Source organism: Convolutriloba macropyga, chromosome 7, assembly GCF_964194025.1.
Source record: "Convolutriloba macropyga chromosome 7, txConMacr16.3, whole genome shotgun sequence".
Taxonomy (NCBI): Eukaryota; Metazoa; Xenacoelomorpha; order Acoela; family Convolutidae; genus Convolutriloba; species Convolutriloba macropyga.
In genome coordinates this window covers 11,321,559-11,347,439 of record NC_134474.1, presented here as the reverse complement: position 1 = coordinate 11,347,439, position 25,881 = coordinate 11,321,559, and the positions used below count along the sequence as shown (strand labels likewise).

Below are 25,881 nucleotides of genomic sequence, written 5' to 3'. Positions count from 1 at the left end.
ACAATTCAAAGAATTTGAATTGTATTGGGGGGCTGTGTTTTTTTTTAAAGATGTGTTCACACATTTTTCAATAACTTTGATCTTTCAAAACGGGATAAACAGGTAAAGCCCAGCGGGCATTAAGTTTCATTATAGGCCCAAAGAGGGCTGTAGTAGTCACTCAAGTGCTTAGAGTGGTACAGCTGCTGGGATTGCCTTAATTGAAGGTTGAAAGGTCGTTTTTAGGAGTTTTTGGGCTCAAAATGCTGCAATTTTTCATGTTTTTTTTTGTGATTTTTTTAGTTTATTTGATTAGTCTTAGGTTGAAGTTTTTAAAAGTTGATGAAGGCCTTTTGCGAGACAAATTTACTGTTTATGACTATTTTATGAGCTATATGTTTTGGTACTACAAACACAAACACGCAAAATGATACTAATTTTTGCGATTTTTTCAAGTTTTTTGAAAATTTTTGCATTTTTTGAGTTTTTCCAGCTTCAGGGGCCAAGGAATCTCCTCTGAGGTTTGATAATAGGGCACTGCATAGTTTCTAGTAACAACGGATTGGTTTTCAACTTTTTAATGTCTCAAATTTTATCACATTTTGATAAAATTTGCAATTTTTTTCAAGGTTTTCTAAAGTTTTTGTCAGTTTTTCGTATTTGTCCATTCTCAAGTACCAAAAAACCTTTTCCACGGTCTGATAAAAGTTACTGCATGGTTGTTAGTTTCAATGGTTTTTTTTTTCAACAATTTAACCTTACGAATGTTAGAAATTTCTTGATAAAATTTGCAATTTTTTTAAGCTTTTCCAAAACATTTGTCTTTTAGTCAGTTTTTCTCACCTCAGTAGCCAACTAACCTCATCCAAGGTTTGATAGTTTGTTATAAAAAATTTGCTAGGGGGCAAGTGAATGGTTTTCTACATTTTATTTGAAAGAATTTCTTTTTTTTGAAATTTGAAATTTTTTCCAAAAATTATTGCCTATCGGTCTTTGAGCCCATGAATTTTTGAAGGCTTGGAATTGGGTTACGGGATGGCGTCTAATAGCTTCTAGATACACAGAAACTATTCTGAAGATTGTAATATTACGATTTTCCGTAACATTTCATTAAAATTTGCGATTGATTTCTTTTTTTTCTGAATTTTTTGGTCATTTTCGAGTTAATCGATCTTCAAGGGCCAATGAATTTCTTTCAGTTATTGCAGATATAATACTGGACCGATTTCAGAAACAGAAATTGGTTTTGAACATATTTTTGGAATAGGTATAATTAAAGAGATCAAATTTTGCCTTAGGGGTAAAAGCTTCTAGAGTTTCAGCAATGAGTATATTTTTGTTCAGTTTTTTTTATTGTTTTAATTTCTCAGTTTTTTGGAGATGATTTTGGTTTTGTTTTCGCTGGCATTGTTCACGTGATCTGCTGGTCAGGTAGAGTACTTCTAAGTTTTTTATTCAATTCCTTGAATTGTATTTCAGGACTTGTCCTGCTATGTTTTTTTTACTTCATCTGACAGATTTTTGTTTCGTCTTTCCGTGACTTCCTGGAATTGACTTTTTTAATGACTTACCTCACTCAAAAAAATGACTCCTGAGCTCACTTATGAAACTTTAAATTTTGTGAACCTTTACTTATTAAAGGTCAATAGTGTGCATCTAAGTAGTGCCAAACATATGCCCTAATTCTTGAATATTAGAGTCTTGAGTTTTTGATTTCGAATTTTAATTTTGGGATCTTTTCTGTTTGTGCCCCCCCAATACTGCACGTGGATCTGGGGGGTGCAAATAGTATGCGCCCACTAAGCTGAGGGGGAACAAACGGAAAAGATCCTAGTTTTAAAAAGCCCTATCAGGGCTTTCTCCTGATAGAGCTTTTGTGTCTCATAAAAATGACAGTCCGAAGCTAGCCCAAAAATTCTAGTGGTCTATTAAAGGACTGGTGGTCGATCTGTCGATTTTATTTCAATAGTTGTTTCAATTCATTTAACGCCACAAGCGTCTATCGTGGCTATTTTCCGGCAATCTGCCGGCTATGTTTTTACTATTTGTAATTTTTTACAATGTAAGAGTTTGAATTGTATTGTCTGTTTACGACTCGAAGAGGAGTATTGGACAAGTCTTCTTTAATCAATTTTATTGGAGAGAATTTTGAAGCGGAAAATGAAACCGTGATTTTTCTGCTGAAAAAAAACGAAGAATAGAGCGAAAGGAGAGTGGTTTTTTTGTTCATTTTGCTGTTTTCTTGAAAGCGAGAAATTAAGGAGTGAAAAAATTAAATAAGCGAGCGAAATTTTTTGTTCACGTGCGGCATTTTAAAGCAGTTTTTTTCTCATTTTTTTAAATAAAGAGGTTTGGTTACGATTATGTTTTAATTCTAGGCTGGTTTTGGCAGTGGTTTGAAGGTTTCTGGAAATTCATCTGAGTTTTTTGCTAATTCTGAGGTTTTTCTTGTATTTCGCTGATCTGCGGGCTATTTTGCGGTTTTTGCCGATTTTGTTTTAATGGCTCAAATGGCCATTGAAAAGAACCCCTCTGCTTGCGAAAATTTTAAATAACAATTGTCTACAGTTTTGTGGATAGAAATCATTTTTTGTTGAGAAATATGTTAAAAAATTGGAACTAATTTTCTTATTTTTTTGCAGTTGTTCGTTTTTTAGACAAGTTTCATAGCCTTTTATGACTTGTCTATTGTTTTTGCGAGAATCTGGATGCCCTATTGGCTGAAAGGAATTTTTCTTTGGATTTATATGCTTTCGTACTATGAAAAAAAATTTTTTCTAACTTTTTCCAGCTTCCTAATGCAAGTTGTTTTTGAGAGATTTTTTTTTCATAATTTGGCCTCACGTATTTTTAAAAAATCGAATGAGTGGTGTCAGTAAGTACTGGTTGTTTTGATGAAGTACTTGTGGCACAGATTGTTATTTCCGGATGTCTTTTACTGTTTTTCCTTTTTTGTTTTATAGTTTTGTTTCAATATAATCATAAATTAGTGGAGGCACGTTTTGTCTGATGAGTTCGTGGATGGCTTTTAAATGAATTTCCACTTCGATTCGTTTCCGGAATTCTTCCGGCTATGTTTTTAAAATCTGTTCACACATTTTCTTGATTGTTGAAGTCAAATTGGATTAGTGATTTTGGTCACGCTGAGACAGGAAATGGAGCGAAAAAGCGAGTGGTTTTGTGGTGTGATTCTTTTTCCTCTAATTTTAAAGTAGAGGGAGAAATTTGTTGGATTTTTTCCATTTGCTGGATCAGATTTTTTCTAAATGGTTTTCCTGATCAATTCGTAGGTCATTTTAGGCATAGTTTTTTTGAATCAAGTTTCCAGTTCTCGCTAGTGGGTTTTTTTTCAAATGCGGCCTTTTGACATTGATATTGTTTTTTTAAAATGCTTTGAATTGTACGTCAGGACTTGTCCTGCTATGTTTTCTACTTGTCGAAAAAAGTTTTCTGCTTGAGCTTAGTTCACATCTTGTTCAACATTTTGCGTGAAATCTTTTTGACTGCTGTAGGTTAGTTTTACTATTCTCGCAATCTGCTAGAAGTGGTTTTAGACAGCAAAGCAATTCAAAATGAAAAGAGGCAGTATCAAAAACCGAAATCATAAATAGAAACGGGATAAACTTATAAAACCCAATTTTGGATGCCCATAACTCAAACTTTGTTCTGAGTCATCATCTTTGATACTTATTTTTAATGATGCTCACCCATGTGTGGTCTCACTACGAAACAGGAGTATGTTCAGCTCCAAAATGAGATCAAATTTTTTTCGCAATTTAAAATCGTTTGTTTAAAAATTGTTTTCTAGTATTTTTTCTTCCCTTATGTTTATTAATTTTCCCTTATTAATTTTGTTTATGTGAATCAACGGCGGCTTTTTGGCAATCTGCCGGGTACGTGTTATATAGTAGCAGGCATTACCAAAGACGCAGGCATTACCAAAGACTCACAAAGACCTAGCTTGAGAAAAGTTTTTAAATGAGAACGCACGTTTTTCCTCAAAAGATAAAGTTTTTGCTGGCCGTTTTCAGTCTCTTCTATATGGAACTTCCAATTTAGGCCTGCTGCTAGGGAAATGCCTAGATTTTTGACTATTTTCACTGATTCCAGCATCTGTCCTATCAACCTGAAGTTCTTTCCAGCCGCTCTGAATGTCAGTTGAGCATACTTGTCCATGGCTAGCTTCATTTTTTTTTTCACTTCATCTTTCAATTTGAACTTCTCAGAAGTTTCTGTTAATAGTTAAAAGCTTTAAATCATTTGCAAGAACGAACGGGTCAACAAAAACTAAAATATCAGACCAATCATTATGAAGATACAATTAAAAACTAGACCCAGCAAAGTGAGCCTTGTACACTAGGTACAAATCGTACCGTTCAGCAACCTCACGGCGAACAAGCTGTTTTGTCGTTTAATTAATCAGTTAGAACGTCGGGAATGCAACTACCAACAACCCCGATGATTGCCAGATTCTTTGCTAGTTCAAAGTGAGGTACATTGTCAAAGGCCTTAGTTAAATCTCTAAAAAGCTACTATTTCGTCGTTAGCATTTTTGTCTAAGGCTAAGATTCCTTTTAAGAAGAAAAGCATATTAGCTTGGATTGATCTGTTTTTTACATAACCATGTTGACACCCTTGAAGAAAGCTGCTGAAATGGTTTTAGAGAGCAGTGACTGTACATTTCTCGAGGATTTTGCTTCCGATGTTTAATAGTAACACCGGTCTAATCTTCAACTTTGTCGATTCCCCCTTTGTATAGAGGCTATGGCAGCTCATCTAAAATGCTGCTGATAATTTTAAAAAAATGGGCGGTAAACCGTTCTATCCTTTCGACTTAGTGGCATCTAGAGTGTAGATAATATTTGACAGAGTTCTCTTTGAGATGTCGAATGGAAAGTCGTTCTGCATGTCAAGTTTCTCATTGACACTCTTGCTCTGTTTACCCTGAGCTATCATCAGCTTTGATAAGCTGCAGGCTTTTTTCGACTCTTCAAATGCTTTAAGATTAGGCCAGTGTCTCTTGAACTCAAAAGCTTTTCCTGATACTCGGTCCAACTCACATGCCTCAGTGGCAGCATTTTGTATTCTTTTACAAACAGCTTTCTATAGGACCTAGGATTTCGCTTCAATTTTTCTGTTTGAGCTGGCGAAGCTTCGTTCTTTTTGGAATATTAACTCAATCAGATTTTCGATATCAGTACCCCTTGATGCCTTCCAAATCAGCACCGCCAAAGTTTCTGAAATTCTCGATGGCCGGTTTGTTCTGGTTTAAGTGACATTCAATGGACAGGCGAATCAATCGACCTGTGTGCTGATAAATCACACATTTTCCGAGTTTTCAACAGATTTTATTAATAGCCGCCCTCATCTTCTTAGCCGGCTATTATAGCGCTCCTATTACAATTCAAAGAATTTGAATTTTATTGGGGCGCTGTGTTTTTTTTTAAGATTTGTTCACACATTTTTCAATGACTTTGATCTTTCAAAACGGGATTAACAGGTAAAACCCAGCGGGCATTAGGTTTCATTATAGGCCCAAAGAGGGCTGTAGTAGTCATTCAAGTGCTTAGAGTGGTACAGCTGCTGGGATTGCCTTAATTGAAGATTCAAAGGTCGTTTTTAGGAGTTTTTGGGCTCAAAATGCTGCAATTTTTCTTGTTTTTTTTTGTGATTTTTTAAGTTTATTTGATTAGTCTTAGGTTGAAGTTTTTAAAAGTTGACGAAGGCCTTTTGCGAGACAAATTTACTGTTTATGACTATTTTATGAGCTATATGTTTTGGTACTACAAACACAAACACGCGAAATGATACTAATTTTTGCGATTTTTTCAAGTTTTTTGAAAATTTTCGCATTTTTTGAGTTTTTCCAGCTTCAGGGGCCAAGGAATCTCCTTTGAGGTTTGATAATAGGGCACTGCATAGTTTCTAGGAACAGCGGATTGGTTTTCAACATTTTAATGTCTCAAATTTCGGCACATTTTTGATAAAATTTGCAATTTTTTTCAAGGTTTTCTAAAGTTTTTGTCAGTTTTTCGTTATTCTCCATTCTCAATTACCAAAAAACCTTTTCTACGGTCTGATGAAAGTTACTGCATGGTTGTCAGTTTCAATGGATTTGTTTTCAACGATTTAACCTTTCGAATGTTAGAAATTTCTTGATAAAATTTGCAATTTTTTTAAGCTTTTCCAAAACATTTGTCTTTTAGTCAGTTTTTCTCACCTCAGTAGCCAACTAACCTCATCCAAGGTTTGATAGTTTGTTATTAAAAAGTTGCTAGGGGGCAAGTGAATGGTTTTCTACATTTTATTTGAAAGATTTTCTATTTATTGAAAATTGAAATTTTCCAAAAATTATTGCCAATCGGTCTTTGAGCCCATGAATTTTTGAAGGCTTGGAATTGGGTTACGGGATGGCGTCTAATAGCCTCTAGATGCACAGATACACAGAAACGATTCAGAAGATGTTTATATCACGATTTTCCGTAACATTTCATTAAAATTTGCAATTGATTTCTTTTTTTTTTTGAATTTTTCGGTCATTTTCGAGTTAATCGATCTTCAAGGGCCAATGAATTTCTTTCAGTTATTGCAGATATAATACTGGACCGATTTCAGAAACAAAAATTGGTTTTGAACATTTTTTTGAAATAGATATACTTAAAGAGATTAAATTTTGCCTTCGGTGTAAAAGCTTAGAGTTTTAGCAATGAGTATATTTTTGTTCAGTTTTTTTTATTGTTTTAGATTCTCAGTTTTTTGGAGATGATTTTGTTTCTGTTTTCGCTGCATTGTTCACGTGATCTGCTGGTCAGGTAGAGTACTTCTAAGTTTTTCATTCAATTCTGTGAATTTTATTTCTGGACTTGTCCTGCTATGTTTTTTTTTTGTCGAACTTTTTTTCGCTTTACCATTTTGCCGCTTTTTCGACATTTTGCGTGAAATCTTTTTGACTTCTCTAGGCTAGTTTCACTCTTCTGTCATTCTGCTCAAAGTCCTTTTAAACAGCAGCTGCTCAGCAAAGCAATTCAAAATGAAGAGAGTCGGTATAAAAAAATCAAAGTCAAAAATAGAAACGGGATAAACCCATAAAGCCCATTTTTAGATGCCCGTTACTTGAACTTTGTTCTCATAAGTTTTAGTTACTATCTATAGTGCTCATTGGTATTGATACTAGACCCTGTAGCCTCTCATTGAGAGACAGGAGTATGTTCAATTACGAAATGACATCAAAATAAATCGCACTTAAAAATGTTTTTTTACTAAAATCAATTTTTGATATTTTCTTTTCTTTCAATCCCAATAGAGTTATGGGAATCAGCGGCGGCTATTTTCCGGCAATCTGTCGGGTATGTTTACAGAAGAAAATCAGGCTGATGACTGCGACTAGGGGGCTTAAATGGTTGTATTCTGAACCAAGGAACCTAATCCGAGCGTCACAAAACCAGTTTAAACCTGTGTTAGACTACCTTAACTCTATCTTTGCCTGCCCGATTTTTTTCGGTCGGTGCTTTTTCGTTATCTTTAGGTTGTCACTGTTTTTACGTTCGTACAGTTGTCAGCGTCTTTATTTCCAAGTGTGGGTGAGTGTAACTTTTAACAAGTTCATTGTGTTTCTACTTTCGTTTTGACAGTAAAGTTTTCACTATATGCAAAACTCGACTGCACAAAACGGGTTTTCGGGGATCATCTCTAGTAGGGTTTGTAATGGAATTGTTCATTACGTCGTGCCAATGTATTATCTTGTCGTTATTAGGAAGCATTTTGATTCGATTTTAAATAATTTTCGATCGGAAATTAATAAGAGGACTTCCCTCCTTCCCTCGGCTGGAAAACCCTCCAAAACCCGCCCATAGATGCAAACGTTTCAAGATCTGAGAACTTTGATTCTGATGCACAGATTTTTGGTATCTGGAATTCAAAATGTTGACTTATTCTTTGAAATATGCACTTTTCATTTCAGTTTTTGGCACTAATTTCTCTTTTAGGGATATAGATCAACGAGTAATTTATGCTATCGAGACCATTGTGATTGACTGGGCTAAACAGATTCACAAAGTGCTCAAGTTGGACTCGGGTTCTCCTCTGTTGAAGGAGAAAAATGCAAACCCACTCGTCGAAATCAAGTTCTGGAAAGCCAAAGAATGGAAACTCAAGAACATTTACAAGCAGGTGTGATTACTATCCTTTTAAAGATAATTTTTAGGTATTTTCAGTATTCAAAAGGGGAAACATTAGAAACGTAAGAAAGCTATGTTGATTATTATGAACTAAATCCAAACATGTTATTATATAAGTACCAATCAGAATTTCTAGATTGAAGGAGCAAAGCATTTTTTGTCGTCAATGGCTGATGCAAATAGTCTGGAATTTGACAACTTATTCAGGTTTTTATATTGAGTTCGTTCGATCGTTCTTAGGTACACCTTGATATCATCTCCGATATATTAATAAGATTGCAATGAACTCGGTGTAGTATGCACGGAACTTTGCATGTCTTCTGGTTAATGATGGCAGTTTTAAGTTGATCATGCTGAGTTTATGAATAGCGTGAGCATTTTTTGCAGATGACAGATTTGCGAGTGTCGAAGATCACGACCATTCTGGTGAAGATCAAAAGCTGCTATCTCCCATCATTCAGACAGCTCTTCATGGATGTATGCACTGGTAAGAAGTTTGTTGTCATCTTTCTTTTGAATCAACACTATCAAGAAATGTGCCCCCACTTTGAAATATTGTCAATAATTCACATTTGATCATCCACACTAACAAGGCGGCTCAGCAATGTGCGATGGCACATAAGGTTCCGACCCCGCCCATCCACAATTTTGGCATAGTTGTCTACCAAATAAGGAACAGATAGAGAACCCAAAAATTATTTTTTGGGAATACCAAAAAACCCAAAAAAGCCCAAGTATTTTTCAAAAAAATTGTGTATGAACAATAAGATAGCGTCCAGAGCAAATAACTCAGTGGAGTAAAAATTGAAGCATTAAATTGCCTTGATATGCCAATATTAAGAAAGCGAGTCAAGACGAACACCAAAATCAAACAACAACAACAACAACAACAAACATTAATTACATCAAAAACTTTTTGTCCGTTTTAAAAAACAAAATTTAATAAAGTCAACATACCGTCAGATGCACCTAAAACTAAACAAAATAACTTATAAATCACCAGAAAAGATATGGACCAGTCCATAAAAAGGTTTGGAAACAATTAGAAGAAAAAAAAGAACAAAAACAGTGAAGTTAAAAAATTAGCGTATTTTTTTTAAAACAATTAACTTCAAAGTAATTAACACCATTAGATATCAAGTAAAATATCACAAAGGTTTACGATTACCAATGCTTCTATAGAAGGGCATTAGGACCTGTCCTTATTCGTTTCTTTAAGCGGCTAAAAAGAACAACAAAAAACAACAAACAAAAATTCAATTGAAACTTGCCAGAAAACGCTGTCAAAACCGTCAAGCCATATTTCGGCCCTCAAAATATATTCGTTTGCGCCTTCAAACACCGATAAAGTAGTATTTGGCCATTTATTAGTGAGACTAGGTAACAAGTAGACAAAAAAGAGGAAAGGGCAAAATCATGTAATAATTCCGATTTTTTTCGAAACAAAATTATATCCAAAGTCATGAAAAACATTAATTACAAAATGAAATATTTAAATAGGGTCGTTTATTCATCCAAAGGAATTGTTTGAGACCTGCAATTATCCAGAATAATTCTTGCGTCTACAAAAAGAACGTCAAGCATGACAAAAATCAAATTAATTTACTTTTCTTTGTGAATAGCCGGTGTCGAAGTCAGTAAGGTCATAACGCATTCTTTAAAAAAGATTTTGGGACTCAATCCCTTTTGACAGCTTCCCTTGACGCCCATAATGTCATATTTGACCTCTAATTAACGACATTAGGTACCAAAAAAATAAGAATAACAAACTTGCGAAGTTTTTTTTAGTTTTGGAAAACGATTGTTTTCAAAGTCATGAAAGCCATCAGCTATCTACTAATATCAGAATATCGGCTCATCTATTCTTCCATGAAAAGCCAGTGAAACCTATAACTATACAGGAAATTTCACACAACTGAATTGACAAAGTAAAAATGACAGTTAAAGACAAAATTAAAAAATTCAATTAATTTCTTGAAGAAATAAGTGTCGAGGCCGTTAAAACGATAATCTATATCTTTAAGGATTTTAATATGTTAAATTGTGTTTCATTTTGAACGCTAATAATGTGATATGGGAACTGTCAGTACTGTGATAATGTGACTAGAAAACGTGAAAAACTGGCAAATTTCAAAAAAAAACAAAAAAAAATCCTAAATCTGGTAGTATCAAAGCCAGAGAACAATAACTTCAGGCTTAAAAACGCAATCCATACTAAATTTCAAGTCAGTAGAATGAAGAAGCTTTCTTTCTTTGCTGACACTAAGCTGCACGTTGACCAAATTAAGAAAAAAAATGGAGGAAAAGTTCATTAAGCCATTATTTATTTAAAAATCAATTATTTTTAAAAGTTGAAACAATCTTAAACTTTCAAGTAAAAACTAAATGAATTAACTTGGAGATGCTTAGGAATCCAACTGGACCTGTCACTCCTGAGCTTTCATTTGATATGTTCTGTTCTTTATTAATTAAAATATGTATTTTTTTTAAAAAAAAAAGACCGACTGATTGCAATCCGAATTCTTTTTGGATTGTAACAGTCCACGATGGGCTTAAAACTAGCCCTGCTAGTGCTTATTGTCTGTTACGAACTATTGATTTTCGAATATTGTAGATATAGATAATTTGTTGGTTGAAAACTCAAAAAAATTCTGCATTTTTGATAAACGAGTAAAGCTAGCAAAAAACGGCAAAGTTTTAATTACAGAGCACTCTCAGCGGAAGTTGAAGTAGGAATAGGCCCCTTCTGAGTCTACTAAGATTGTATTAGTGTTGTTTGGGGGTGTAGTGGCGGCAAATTTAATCAAAGTGGACTAGAGTAGCTTATTTCGTGCTGTTTTTGATGAAAAAGGCTGAATTTTGAAATATTGAGTTTTTGACCCAAAAAAATTAAATCGAATAATCAACAAGGCTTGTTTGGCTTTAAAAATGAAATCAACGGCACTATTCTTAAAAATTTCCACAAATTTTAGAAAAATTGACGAAAATTTAGGCAAAAATTTCGGAAAATGTGAATAAAAACTACATGAATTCACTCTACTTAGAAGTTTATACCTCGATAACTCCCTGTAGAAATTAAAAATTGAAAAAATCTTTTTAATTCCATATTCTACGCTGGACGAGGTTTCTAGTGATACCAGTCTCAACTCTCAACGATGAATATATCGATCGGCGAAAATTGACTGAACAAAAAAAAACCCAGTTGAGTGTATAGTTCCTCCCCCCTCAATAGGGGTCGGAACTAAAATTTCTGTTTTTCTGAGCCATTTGCGGGAGTTTTTTGATTGATATTGTTTTTACAGCCTTGGGAGAGGCAGGAATTAACCTTACAGTTAATGTACACCCTAACAAAATCATTATTTAATTGTGTATACTAACTGTTTTGTATATTACTGTCGCTTTCTTACAAGGCTGCATAAACAATTATCCATGTGCAAATGCTGAGCAAGGAGCATACTGAATCTTTTTGATAAGGAGCATGCTGAAATTTGTGATAAAGAGCATGCTGAATCTTTTTTCAATGATTCGTTTGGAGCAATTATTGTATACGTTTTTCACTTCTCCATTTTTGAGTGATTTCAATTGCTCTCATTGTTTGTTGCTAATATATAAATAATTGTGAGCGGTTGAGAATCGAAGACTTTGTAGCTTAGTGGTGAAGATCCACTCTTATCCTGGAGGTTAAGGGTTAAAAGCCAATTTTGGTCGGAATTTTTACAACCATTAAAACTTTAAGCAACACCCCACCAGAGTAAATTGTCCCGCCTGTTGGTCAAGAGCAATTTGTTTGACGCTCGTCGATTTATGTTTTCAATTTGAATCATGTTGGCATAGAATAAGCTCTAATTGTGTCATTTGAAGTACCTTAGTGGATTTAGTCCCGCTGGTCTCCTACAGGCAACCCCCCTCGGCTGAAGAAGGCTGCAATAGAATAGAGCTCCCTTTAGTGTTGTGTTTTTTAAGTCTTCGTTGTCATTGCCAGATTTTGAATTTCTACGTTTCAAAGTATTTTGAAGAAACGTAACTTCCCCATTGCCACTTGATTGTATACCGCCAAACGATTGAGCTCTTGTGAAGAAATAAGAAAACGATAGAAGGTTTTCGCGCGGAGATTTGGAACTACTGCTTCAAATTAGTGAGCCAAACGTCTTGGAGTTTTTGGTGGCCTTATCAGAGACCGCAAGGGCTTCAACGAATTTGCCTTGCAACAAAGAGGGTGGAAAGCTCATAATTGTTTGTGATGCCTAATAATATGGGCCAATAGAACATTTCCAAGCAAATGCTTGCAGTATGTCTTTTCGAGAAACTATTTTAAATTGCTTTTGTTATTTGCAGGTTTGTGTCGTATCTTATTTGGTTAATGTCCTCCATGCGGCAACTCAATAGTCAAGGGGGTATTTTCATGGGATTTTGGGGTTTTCTTGGGAAAATTTTAGTGCTTTTTCTGGTGGGTTTTTCCGAAACTGATTGTCCTTGTTTCAACTGTTCAACTTAGTGTATGTGCCTGAAGCTGATTTTAATACTTTGAGTTAAAAAATGTAGACTTGGAAGCTTGCGAATTAATTGGAATCTAATAGTTATTTAATACCTAAAAAAGTTGATAGAATGTTAATGCGATGTCAAAAGAATGAAACCAGTCAGAGAACGAATCTTCTGTACAACTTCAGAAACAATTGAAATCTATTGAAGTTATAGAATCTGAAAATTTTGTTCGAGTAGAGCCCGAAGTGGAGTCAAACTCAAACTAGTGACTAGAAGGAGAAGCCATTAAAAATCGAGTGAATCCTTACGAGACTGAAACTTAATTACACAGAAATCATGACTTTAACACTTCCAATTAGATTTTGAACAAATTGACCTATATATCTGATTGTATACGACTACATGATCTCTTAAAACTTTGTTTGCAACAATCTCATTGTTTCCAGCTAATCAATTCTCTGCCTGTTCCAAAATAAACTTTTCAATTTAATTTTATAATTAATTTAAATTTGTAATTAATTTTTTTTCCCCTAGTTTTAATAGCTATAGATAAATTTTCTTTTTTGTACCATATGCATAGATCTTTCTGATGTGTTGTATTAAAATCCATAAATTGATCAATTGAAGTCTTTTACTACTACTACTATACTTACATTTTTTGAATAACTAGAATGTCAGGTGTTGTTCAGGACTGAAGCAGGCGGAGTCTATTGTGCGTCACTTGATTCCCCTGGAAGACTTGATAGAAGGCATGCTGTCTGGAGATGTGTTTGCATTCCAGTCCAACATGGAGGCCATCATGCACCAAGTGGCTCTGATCTGGTTTCAATGTCCCTACTACAGACCTCCTGCTAGGATCATTGTGCTGTTGAAGGAGGTCTGCAATGTGGTCGCCCAAGTGGTCAGTACATCAAGCTATTACTAGGCGTGATAATCTGTTCTTTGTGATACTCAGTATACGACATCTATTCAGAGCTTGCTTTTCGCAGATCACGCGTGATGGTTACATATGTACGTTACTGTAAAACAACATTATCAACCAATTGATACCAGTTAATTGATAGCAGTTATAATTTTCTTTCACAGATTTAAAATTATTAATAACCCTCATACGAAGTTTTAAGCAATTATTTGGACCCTGATGGTCTGTTTTTCGCAATTTTCAATTGCCATCAAACGAAGTGTCAAGCATTTGTTGTAAACGTGCCTTCTTTAATGCAAAATTTCTAGAATATTCGTGATTTTTTCGAGATTTAACTTTTCGGGTGACTTTTTCACACTTCAACTTCTTGATTTTTGCGTCATATATCTTGGTCTCTCAAAATACCTTGATTCAGTACCAACCGTTACCAGGGTACAGCACGGTAAAATTTAATGCCTGTCCGTTGCCAAATAATCCGACTTATTATACTTTGGCAATGGTATTTGTAACAAACTTTTTGCGATAAACTTATTAGAGCTCACAGCATCAGCATGTATGTTTTGACCACCACATAGCCGCTACCCAATTACAAAACTAGTAATTGTGAGTCCTGCAAATATTACTGAATGCCGAAGAAAGACTGCAAAAATAACTTAGGCGCCAAACTCTCGCTTACAAATTGACAAAGTTTTACCGAAGTGAATTCACAGTGCGTGTTTTCCCTTTATTTAGTTAGGGTGTGATTGTTACTTAAACTAAGGGCGAATTCTGCATGTGCATTTCGGTAGCGGCTATGAGGAGGAATGTTATGAAATATATAACTGACATAGTACTTTTCTGATTTTTTAAGCAACCCTTTTGCTCTTAACGAGTTCGGCGCAAGATTGGTCTTGAATTAGTCAAAAAGATCAAAAATCCCTTGAATTGAAATACGATTTCAGAAAGTCTCCAATTAAATACCATACGCTCTATTGGCTTCTCGCAAATTTCTATCGACCGGTCAAAATACTAATAACCTGTGTTTCGAGAATAGAAAACCAATGCATTTTTAAAGTATAATCAAGTTCACAGTCTATTTAAAGCATAACTATTCAGCATTTACCTAAGTGCAATCATTGATAATGCAATAGCCTCTCGGTCATGCAGTTGAACGTCACAACCAAAAATAAGATCAAATCAATCATTTAATTATGATAACTACTGATTACATAAAACACTTGATACCGGAAAGAGCAGAAGGAATTATTTGCTTTTTATTGGCAATTAATTTTGCCATTTAATATTTCGAACCGTATCTGGACAAACCAGTCCCAGACACAATAGTCCCGATTTGCAAAATATTCCCTGAAAAGAATAGTCCCAAGAAAACATACAAAACAATCCCAGACAAAATAGTCCCAAATAAAATATTGAAACAATTGAAATTATAATCTACAAACAATTAAACATGAGTTAAGCTTCTGAATGCATTATTTTTAATTGATATGAATTAGGACACCAAAAACTTGTTCCAAAATACATTATTTGGCAAAAACTATGTTGTAATCAGCTTAATATTTGTTCAAAGACATACAATCATATGAATAACTTAAGGGGTTTCTTTGTTAATTGATGTGCATATGTTTGACTCTGTTTTTAGTTCGGACTATTTTGTCTGGGACTGTTGCATCTGTTTTCTTCGGACTGTTTTGTCTGTTCACTTTTGACACATTGGGTGTTTGGAATTGGGTAAGATTTCGTCTAACCTCTGTTGAATCTACAAAAATTATTCAATGTAAACAGAAGACCCGCTTTTACATCATACATTTTATTGTTTTGGAAAGAATGCTGTGATTTTTTTTGCGTCGGTGTTAGTCAGTCTATGCGAGAAAACAGTGTGATACTCAATTGACTAAAAACCTTTTTACTTCTATAATAATTTCCTGGTGCAATTTTGTTACATTTGGGATGTATGGTTTCCTTCAATCAGGAAAATAAGGAAATGGAAGCGACAGGAGTGCGATTGCTTTCAAATGACTGAACGCAATGTTGGGAGAGGAATAAATCAATGAAATTATTATCCCATACCTGAATGGCCTTTTTGTATTTGTATTTGGTATGTATTTCAGTGAATTACATATTGCATGCTCGCTCTACAATATAAAAATTCGAGTAGGTTATCAGTGTTTTGGCGTGGCGAACAAACTCTGCTAAACTGACGAACAACATGCCTGAAAAGGCGGGCCTTTCCTATTATAGCCCCCCCCCCCCCCCACCCACTACGAAATTATACTTCCAATAAATGCCCCGATAAATACCCTATAATTGGACATTCAAGAAAAGTAATTAAAAAGTGACTATAGAAATAGCCAAAAAATGACCAGAGGTATCTCAGGGGTGTGTGAAGCTGCTGTCAAAATTTAGCTTACTGGTTTAAAAGAATAGCAACAATATTGGTCTCAGAGCGGTTTTTGTAGTGAAGATTAACATTTTACATATTTAATTGCTCTCAAACGAAGTTTGTAGCAATTATATTAGTCCTGTCGGTCTTTTTCATGCGTTTTTTGCTTGACAGATTTTTCGTCTTACCCATTGGAATTTTCGTCCTCAAAAACTGGATAAACAGGTAGCGCCCAGCGGGCATTAAGTGCTCTTAGAGCCTTTGAGCTCACAGGTCTCCAAGTTTGCGATTCACAGAAACTGTTTTGGAGACATCAAGATTATTGGACTGCCTGAGGTTATCAAGGATGATGGAAAAGCTGAAGCGTACGCGGAGACTATCGAGGAAGTTGATAAACTTGCGAACAAAATAGAAGTTAACGTGGATGAGCAGGACATTTCAATTGCACACAGGCTACCAAGTTCACAGAGAGGCAAGCGACCAATAATTGTCCGCTTCAACAGGCGAGTTTCAAAAATTGAGATGCTGAAGAAGAAGAAAAGTTTGGAGAATCTCGACGGATACGCCAATGTTAAAGTCTTTGAAGATATTAGTCGTCCCCGTTTAGCATTTTTTAACCTAATGAAGCGCGATAATCGTATTGCAATGGTTTGGACCCGAGAAAGTAACATTTTTTTCCAATACAAGAATGAAAAATCTATTCAGAAGATAACGGGACTGTACGAAGGTGGTGATGAACTAGGCTATCAATTGCAAGATGTGAAAAACTGTTTTCATTTTCAGCGGCATTTCTCCGGCAGGGAAATGCACGGAGAGGGAACCTAAATCAGTTTTATCTTCATGTGCTAGATCCTATTTATCAATTTCCATACTAACTGTTAATGTTCGTTCTTTAAAAAAACACTTGAAGTGATTCGGAAGCACTTGTTCATAGTCTTGAGTCTCCACCAAATGTTATATGTCTCACTAAAACTTGGTTGACTGAAAATGATGACATCGATTCCTTATTAGTTCCAGGCTATAATAATTATGCAATTAAGAATAGGAACACGCTTGGCGGAGGTGTAATCATTCAAATTAAGGATCCAATATTCTTGTTAGAAACACATTCAACAGATATGGATGAGACTCTTTTGGTCTCTCTTCAATACAATAAATATAGATTTAAATTGGCTACTATCTACAATCCACCAAGAACAAATAAATTAAAGTTCGTCAAAAAGCTGGATAAATTTTTGAATGATTTAACTTCCATAAATTGTCCTACCGTTATAACTGGAGATTTTAACATCGACACTCATGTGAAGAATCAATTACATTCGAATTATCTTTGCACGATATCTGCAAATGATTTTGAGATTGCTAATCTTGAAACTACCAGGGAAACTTCTACCTCCGCAACTTGTCTAGATCATTTTATATATCAAAATTTTGCCAGCCCTGAATTTAGTGTACTAACTCATGAAAACTTTTCAGATCATTATCCCATCCTAATGAAGTGGCCAATTAATGTTGATACTGAACAAAACTATTTGCCATTTAGAGACATAAGTTTTATAAAAGATCAAGAAAAACGGTCGAAATATTTAACTGACTTAGACTAGAACCTAAGGAATCGGTGTCACTTTTTCGAATCTGATAGTACCAATGAGTTGTTCAACAAATACAACAGCCTTTTTCTGGAAATCACTAAAAAGTATGCCCCTCTAAAAATCGAAAGTACCGAAATGGTTTACAAACACCCTTAAAAATTTGCGCTTCAAAAAAAACCAAGCACATCGAAGTATGAAACAAAATCCGCATAACAATGAAGCAGCAAAAAAATTCAAATTGTTACGCGACAAGTTTGGAAAAAGTGTTAAAAAAGCTAAGACAGATTTTTATGCACAAAAATTCGAATCATGTATTGGAGACTCAAGGCAAACATATAAGTTACTCAATGATATTAAAGGAACAACGCGAAAAAGTTCACAAGTCCCTGCGTTGAATTCATGCAATGCACGTTGCACTGATCCAAGCAGTGCTGACATTGCTGCGGAATTTAACACATTCTTCACCAATGTTGGTCCGAAGTTGAAATACAACATTAAACACGTTCCTTTAACTAAGCTGGACGAAGTTAATCACTCAATGTATCTAAAGCCAATAACCTGTGACGAGGTTAGGGAAATCATTGATAATCTAGATAATAAATTCTCATCTGGTGATGATGATATCTCAAATGTCATAGTCAAGTTATCATCAAATGTTACGATTCCATATCTAACCCAGATAATCAATTTATCTTTTGAAGAAGGAATATTTCCCGATGATCTGAAAAAGGCCAAAGTCATTCCTCTTCACGAGGATGGATCAAAACTTGATGAAAATAACTACAGACCAATTTCTCTACTAATTGTATGGAGTAAAATTATTGAACGTGCTTTGTTCATTCGCATATATGCTTACATGGAATAACATAATTTGTTTTTCAATAGGCAATTTGGATTTCGTACCAAACACAGCACAATTGACGCTCTAGTTGAATTAGTTGAAAAAATAAGATTGAACTGCCGAAATGTAAAAGCTATCAGTTTCTATCTTGATCTTAAGAAAGCTTTTGATACCATTGAGCATGATATCTTATTGAAAAAGATCGAAAATACTGGCATCAGAGGCCCAGCTCTTAGTTGGGTAACAACATACTTAAAAGGGAGACAACAGCGGGTTATTGTAAATGGAGCTTGTTCATCGTGGAAATCTATAGTTTGTGGGGTTCCACAAGGCTCAATTCTGGGCCCGTTATTGTTCCTCATTTATATCAATGATCTGCCATTAGTTTGCAAATCTCTTGATGTTATATTGTTTGCGGACGATACAAACCTCACCGCAATCAACAAAGACGATAATTCAGTGCAAGAAGATCTGCAAAGCATCAATAATTGGTTGATTGCTAATAAGTTGATACTAAATAAGGATAAAACAGTACAAATGAATATAAGGAATAAAAATAGTGCTTCCAAATCCATGTTTAAGTTTGATGATGTTTCTATTGAAGTTCGTAATCTCTGTAAGTATCTCGGAATCTATGTAGATAGTAAATTAAGTTTTCAATCACATAAAGAATATATTAGGAAAAGACTCTCAAAACAGTGGTATTATATGTAAGCTGCGTCACTATGTACCCCGTAAACAGCTAATTGATTACTATCGAAGCAATGTTAACCCAATAATTCAATACGGTATTTTGGTATATGGCTGTTGCAGTTACTCGTCGCTTCTACCTATCTACATTCTGCAGAAAAGAATTTTAAAATTCATTTACTTCAGGAAAAGGTCAGATAGTTCTAGGGACATTTTTATCTCTAATAAATTACTAACAGTATTCGAGTTCCATGTTTATGAGCTGCTGAAATTTGTCCTGAAATCATTGAAAAAGATGCATAGCGAAAGCTATCTAAATGAACTCTTTGAATATGAGCATAGTACCAGAAACACCAGAAGATCTACCAAAAACTACCAAAAGATACCCTCCTTTAAAACGCAGTTTGAGCGCTCCTCTATTTCATATCGTTGTGCAATGCTATTTAACACGCTAAGAAAGAATGAAGTTCTAGCACCAAACATTGAAACCGAAATTGGGCAAAAAATATCGCTATTTTTTCATAAACTTAAAGAAATTTATTTGCTAAACAATGAGGAGCTGGTATCCTATATTTTTAAATAGTTTTTTCCGTATCCACCCTCAAAATATTTTTTCACCTATTTCTTTTCCATGTCAAAAATTGTTGCGGCACTTACTTTGTAAGTGCCGAGGCCTCAAAAATGGTATTATTTTTGCACAATAACGAAGTCTACACATAGAAAATTGACGATAAAGAGTCGAATTGCAGCAAAAAAAATTCTGTTTGAATTTCTTTTTAAAAAATTTGCCAGGAATCAGTGGCTCTCTCGTTAAGCGTAACACAGCATACAGTGTTAGCGTTAGTTGGTAATGAGTCAAAAGAGAGAATCGTTTTGAGCTTAAAACCGTTTTTTTTTAAAAAAAATTTATTTTTCTGTTTTTGACATCAAAAAATTATTTTTTCTTATCGTTTTCTCTTCTAAGCTATTTAACTTTAGCCAGGGCAGATACTAGGTGGGCTTAATAGCCCCGTTTATCTGTCCTCTCCGAGATACCTTTGATATGTAAGTAATTTCAATTGATATATATTATGAATTGTATAATGTATTATGTAATTAATTAAATTGTTCATAATTTTTATGATAAAGGAGAAATTTATTCTTTCTTTCTTTCTTTCTGACATACTTATGGTGTGAAGGACGGTTCTTAGAGGCTGACCCCCCCAATACCCCCCCCCCTCACTTCACCCCTCCCCCCGCAATCTCCGCACATCGTTCAGGCCGTAAGGGGCCGTGCAGCCAAAAAAACCCTCCCACCACCGTTGTCCACCCCCCCCCCCAACTTTTGCCCCCATCTGCTCCCGGTCCACCCCCCCCCCCCTCACGACCCTTCAATTAAGCCAAAGCTAGCCTCACTAAACCGTGCCTAGCTACTGACGAAGCAAACCGTGCCTAGCTACTGACGAAGCCTAGCTACTGCTCGCCGGTCGTTTGAGAGCAATTCGCCCGACGTTAGTCGGTTATGTTTATAGTTGCAATTCGGTAAATTTCCCTGGTTCTAAGGACTTTTTCCCAGGCCCATCAAAGGAGCGATTTTTGTGCTGACTATAATAGAGCGTGAATTTCTGATTGTAACGAGTTATGTGGAGCTAAATCTTAAGATGCAAAAGTGATTTGCTTTGTGGACGTCCTTGCTGTGTTTTAGAGTCGAGGCTTCCTGGACACGACTTCTCTGTTTGACTCTGAGGTTGAAGAGAGTCTTTGGAATGTTACCAAAGTTATGAACCTGCTGGAGTACTTCAAGGTAATTTTTGTCATTGTTAATGAAGGTTCTTTTTTATCTAAGAGAAAAAGTACTTATTTTGTTAAAACAGTAATACATACCGATTCAACAAACGAAAATGAGGTTAAACTTCTTTCTGTTACAAACACTCCTTAAACAATATCTTATTTTCATCTGTAAAACAGATCTTGTTTTGATACATTTATTTTATTTTACCAAAATGAAAGCCTTTTCCAAAAGGGCGTGCTTTATCAATTAAAGTCCGAATTGCTCCCAAACAAAATTTATAGCAATTATTTGGGTCCTGGCGCTCTTTTTAAGCCATTTTTTGTACTACCAATTTTTCAGGTGAGGGGCTTTTATCACGCTTGATTTTTGATGTTAAATTGCTCTCATTCAGATTTCAAAGCAACACTTCACTGCTAAAGACAGTGGCAGTTTACTACACACATTGTATTGAGCCAGAAGCTATTCAGTTTTTTTTTTAATTTCAATGTGTCCTCTAAATTTAGCTCTGATAAAAGAATTTGGAGTCCCATGGGTAACCTCACCCCCACCCTGCTGGGACGATTTTTATTAATCACATCTTTGGTCGTTTGAGAGCATTTTGTTCGATGCTAGTCTTTGGTTTTTTTGTGGCCTTAATAGCCTCAATAGCGATAACTTATTCCTTTATGGACTTTTCAGACTGAGTTATGCGAGTGACTCTCGAATTTTACTCTACTAGAGTGAATCTTTTGCTCCTGCGAGTGAATGAAATTTACACGTGACTCTCAATTTGAGTTTGCGTATTTTAATTAAGGATTTAAGAGCAAATTAGGTCTCATTCTGTTTGTAGCAATTACATTAATCCTGTCGGTGTTTTTTATGCGATTTTTCGCTTGATAGATTTTTCGTCTTACCCATTGGATTTTTTGTCCTCAAAAACGGGATAAACAGGTAGCGCTCAGCGGGCATTAAGTGCTCTTGGAGCCTTCAGCTCGCTAGTCTCCAATTATTCGATTCACAGAAACTGTTTTGGAAACTTATACTTATGGTATGAAGGGCGGTTTTAAGAGGTTGCCCCAAACCCCCAACCCCCCCCCCCCCCCCCACATCAGCCCCCGAATCCCCACTACTGCACGTTCGTTACATCGTTCAGGCCTTCAGGGCCTCGTGTAGCCAAAAAAAAGCACTCCTTCAGTCCCCCCCCCCCCACTGTTGCCGCCTGCCAGCTGTTTTTTTTTTCAATTTTCTGCGTAATAGCCGCCATCAGCCTCTCAAGGGTTATTATTTAAGCGCTCCCCTTTAATTCGCCTTTAAATTCGCGTTACCGTTTGAACGCCTTTTTCTTTTTTCATAATCCACGATTTTCACGCCTGACTTACCTCACTCATTTCAATCTATATATCAATCGCGTGAACACATAAGGCGGCATGTTTTAGAGGCAATACTGATCGGCATGTTGTAACAGTACTACCGAAGAGCACGGTTAAGCGGTTGCCTAATTTGGGTTAACGACCAAAAAATTGTGCTTTAAGGTTATTAATCAATTAATGTTTCTAAAAGGTCATTGACCGAAAAATGTTGCAAAAAAGGTCATTAACCGACAAGTGTTGCCAAAAGGTCAGTGACCCAAAATATTGCTAAGCGTTCGTGTCATCTACCGAAAAAAGCTTTGCGAAGAAGCCTGTTGCCGAAGTTTTTTTTTGTTGAAGAAGAAGACAATAATCGGTGTTTCAGTAAACAAGAACAATAGTGTCGAAAAAATCATTGGCTGATTAGTTGTTCAGAAACAGGTCTGTGACCAAAAACTTCTTCAGAGAACAGTCTGTGGCCGAAAAGCTTCTGATACTGAAAATGTAAATGATCGAAATTGTGTCAAGACAAATAGTTTTTACCGAAAAAAAAAATTGTTTTTAGAAGTTCATTGTCAAAAAATTATTGATGAAAAAGGTTGTCTTGAATATTTGCGAAGGAAAAGTCGCTCACCGAAAACGTCAAGGATTAAAAGGTGGAGGATGGAAATTTGTTTTGCCACAGTTTCACTGTACGAAACTTTTTTGATACAGAAGAATTTCAGCGAACAAAATTTGTGAAGTTTAAAAGACCCAAAAGGTGACAATGATATAACCTAATTTAGGTGCCAAAAAATTATATATGACAAAACTGGGGTCTTGAAATAAATAAAAAAAATTTTAGCGCACAGTTGAGGACTTTTTCATATTAGGGGCAGTTACTAATAAATTATTGCTTACAAAACATGATAGGTATATCATTTCCTTCTTTTATTTTTTCAAGGAAAGTTTTGTTGGTGGCATTAGTCAGCTCTTTAAATCAGTTCTGTGCGTGTTGACTTCGTAAAAGCATCCGCAAAGGCTCCTTCTTATCGGCACATTCCTCGTTTTGAGCACGTCCAACGTGATCTCAATAGCACATTCATCTTTTTATGAGAACTGCAGTTCATCGTCTCACCCAGGACCTGTTTTCTCATCTCCGTTGAACTGTTGTATCTCTCCCTCCCTTCTTTTTCTTTCTCTCTCTTTCTTATTTCTGTTGTGCGATCTTCTATTTCCGCACTTCAAGTGTTTATCGAACTGTATTTTTTATTTTGCATTCAAATTTTTGCTTTTGTTTTGCGCTTGGTCACTATCTCGCTGTTCTCGTACTTTCTCTCTCATGATTTGGGTTTCTTTCTTTTTGCTGTTCCATTTTCTTTCATTCTATCGCTTTTGTTTTTTTTTCTGTTTTCCTTCTTTTTTCTCATGCTCACTTTCCATTTTCCTCCTTTCTCTAACTCTTTCTTTTCTTTTCTTGGTTGTTTTTTAATTGCTCTCAAACGAAGTTTGTAGCAATTATATTAGTCCTGTCGGTCTTTTTTTATGCGATTTTTCGCTTGACCAATTTTTCGTCTGACGCTTTTGACTTTTCGTCCTCAAAAACGGATAAACAAGTAGAGCCCAGCGGGCATTAAGTGCTCTTAGAGCCTTTTAGCTCTGTTTCAGCTCAAACAGTTTTGGAGTCTTATACTTATGGTGTGAACAGCGGTTCTTAGAGGTTGAAGACCCCCACCCCCACCCCCCCCCCCCACTGCTGACCCCCCACTATTGCCCCCCACCGCCCTGTTGCCCCCCCACCCGACTGTCGCCACCCCCATCGGCACCCCCGTGCACCCTCCCCCCACCCGTGGCTAGCTACTGACGAACAACCGCTAGCTAAAAACGCAAATTTATACTAATTTTCACAATTTTTTTCAAGATTTTTGAAAATTTTTGTCAGTTTTTCAAGTTTTTCAAGTTTTTTCAGCCCTAGGTGTCAAGGAATCCACTCTAGGATTTGATAATAGGTTATTGAATAGTTTTTAGTGGTAATAGAATGGTTTCAACATTTCAACACTGCGAATTTTGTGCATTTTTTTGATAAATTTTGCAAATTTTTTCAATGTTTTTGACAGTTTTTGTCGTTTTTTAGGTTTATCCAGCCTCAAGAGCCAAGGAACTTCCTCAAGGGTTTAATAATAGGTTACTATGTAGTTTCTAGAAGTAATGGAATCATTTTCAAGATTAAAGCATCACGAATTTTAGCATTTTTTTGACAACAATTGCTGACAAAAAATTTTTTGACATATATTTTCATTATTCAAGATTTTTCAGCCTCAGGGTTCAGACAACCTCCTGAAGGGTTTGATAATACGTTGCTGCATAGTTTCTAGTGGTAATAGAATGTTTTTCAACATTTGAACATCACGATTTTTAGCAATTGTTGGATAAAACTTGAATTTTTTTTTCAAATTTTTCAAAAATTGTCATTATCTAAGTTCTTCCAGCCCCAAGAAACCTCGTATAGGCTTTGATAATAGGTTACTGAACAATTTTTATTGCGATAGAATAGTTTTGAACTTTTTAATATCTCAAATTTTATCGATTTTTTAATAAAACTTTGCAGTTTTTGAGTCCTTTTTTGAGTTTAACGATTAATACTGGCCAACGAAGCTTTTTAAGTCTTGCAGATGGGTTACATGACAAAAATCCAGAGGCAAAAAATGTTCTTTGAACATTTTCGTCACTGCGAAAAGTGGAGAGTTTTCTTCTGAATTTTGCACTTTCAGTTTTTTATATGATTTAGTCACTAACAAGGCTAGAATCTCATGGAAGAAATTTCTAGCACTCTCTCTTTCTCTCTCTCTGTGTGTGTGTGTGTGTTGGTTGGCGTTTTTTTCCTTCTTTTTCTCGCTCACGTTTTACCTCGCACTCTCTCTCTCTCTCTCTCCTTAACTCTTTTGTTGAATTCAGCGGCTGTTACGTGGCGTGATAATATCGTCTATTACCCTAGCCTCACGCCTCTTCAATCAAGCGAAAGCCAACCTCAATAAACAGTGGCTAGGTGCTGACAACCGCCCGCCGGTCGTTTGAGAGCAATTCGCCCGACGTTAGTCGGTTATGTTTTTTGTTTGTTTTGTTTTCATTTTTTCTTTTGTCTGTTTTTGATTCATTTTTTTGTTTCCAATTGTTTTTCTTACGGTTGGTTCCTGATGTTCTTGTTGTATTGTATTCTTTCTGTTTTTTCCTCTCTCATCATTTTCGAGTTTTCCTTCTCTTTTTGTCTTTAACTCCCCCCCCCCTTTTTTGCTTTTTGTTCGCGTTGCTTTTCTCCCCGACTCGTTTTTTCTGTTTTCCTTCTCTGCGTTCAACCTTCTTTTTTCTCTGTCCTTTGGGTTTTTTCGTTTTTTTTTTAAATCTATTTGCTCTCCGACTCATTGTATATTGTTGCTGCAATCGATTTCTCTCTTTCGCTCCCTCTTTATACCTCATCCTATCGGTTTTGAATTTTTAATGCTCTGTGAGAACGTTTTTTACTCTTAATTCGCTTAAAACTTGTCTTTCACATATTTGGCGCTCCATTTTTTGATGTCCAAAGTAGTTTGCAGAAAAATTCATTGAATTCACAAAAGAATGCATGTACACCAGTTATCACGAATAAGTTTGCAATGAGACTATCGATTGTTAAAGTTTCTAGATAAGATGCCTTCCGATAGCCTTTACGGACCTGCTAGTGGATTTAAAGTATTTCAACGCAT

At 35.5% G+C, this 25,881-nt stretch overlaps 1 protein-coding gene across 3 annotated transcripts in view; it reads left to right on the top strand.

Moving 5' to 3' along the window:
- The window catches only part of LOC142342601 (dynein beta chain, ciliary-like), a 300,993-nt gene that overhangs the window by 34,750 nt on the left and 240,362 nt on the right, over positions 1-25,881 (top strand). For all 3 annotated transcript variants that reach the window (XM_075393992.1, XM_075393990.1, XM_075393991.1), the window contains exons 5-8: positions 7,965-8,148; positions 8,544-8,643; positions 13,328-13,539; positions 20,748-20,846. In XM_075393992.1, coding sequence (XP_075250107.1) covers positions 7,965-8,148; positions 8,544-8,643; positions 13,328-13,539; positions 20,748-20,846 — 595 coding nt within the window. The remainder of the gene's footprint in view (positions 1-7,964; positions 8,149-8,543; positions 8,644-13,327; positions 13,540-20,747; positions 20,847-25,881) is intronic.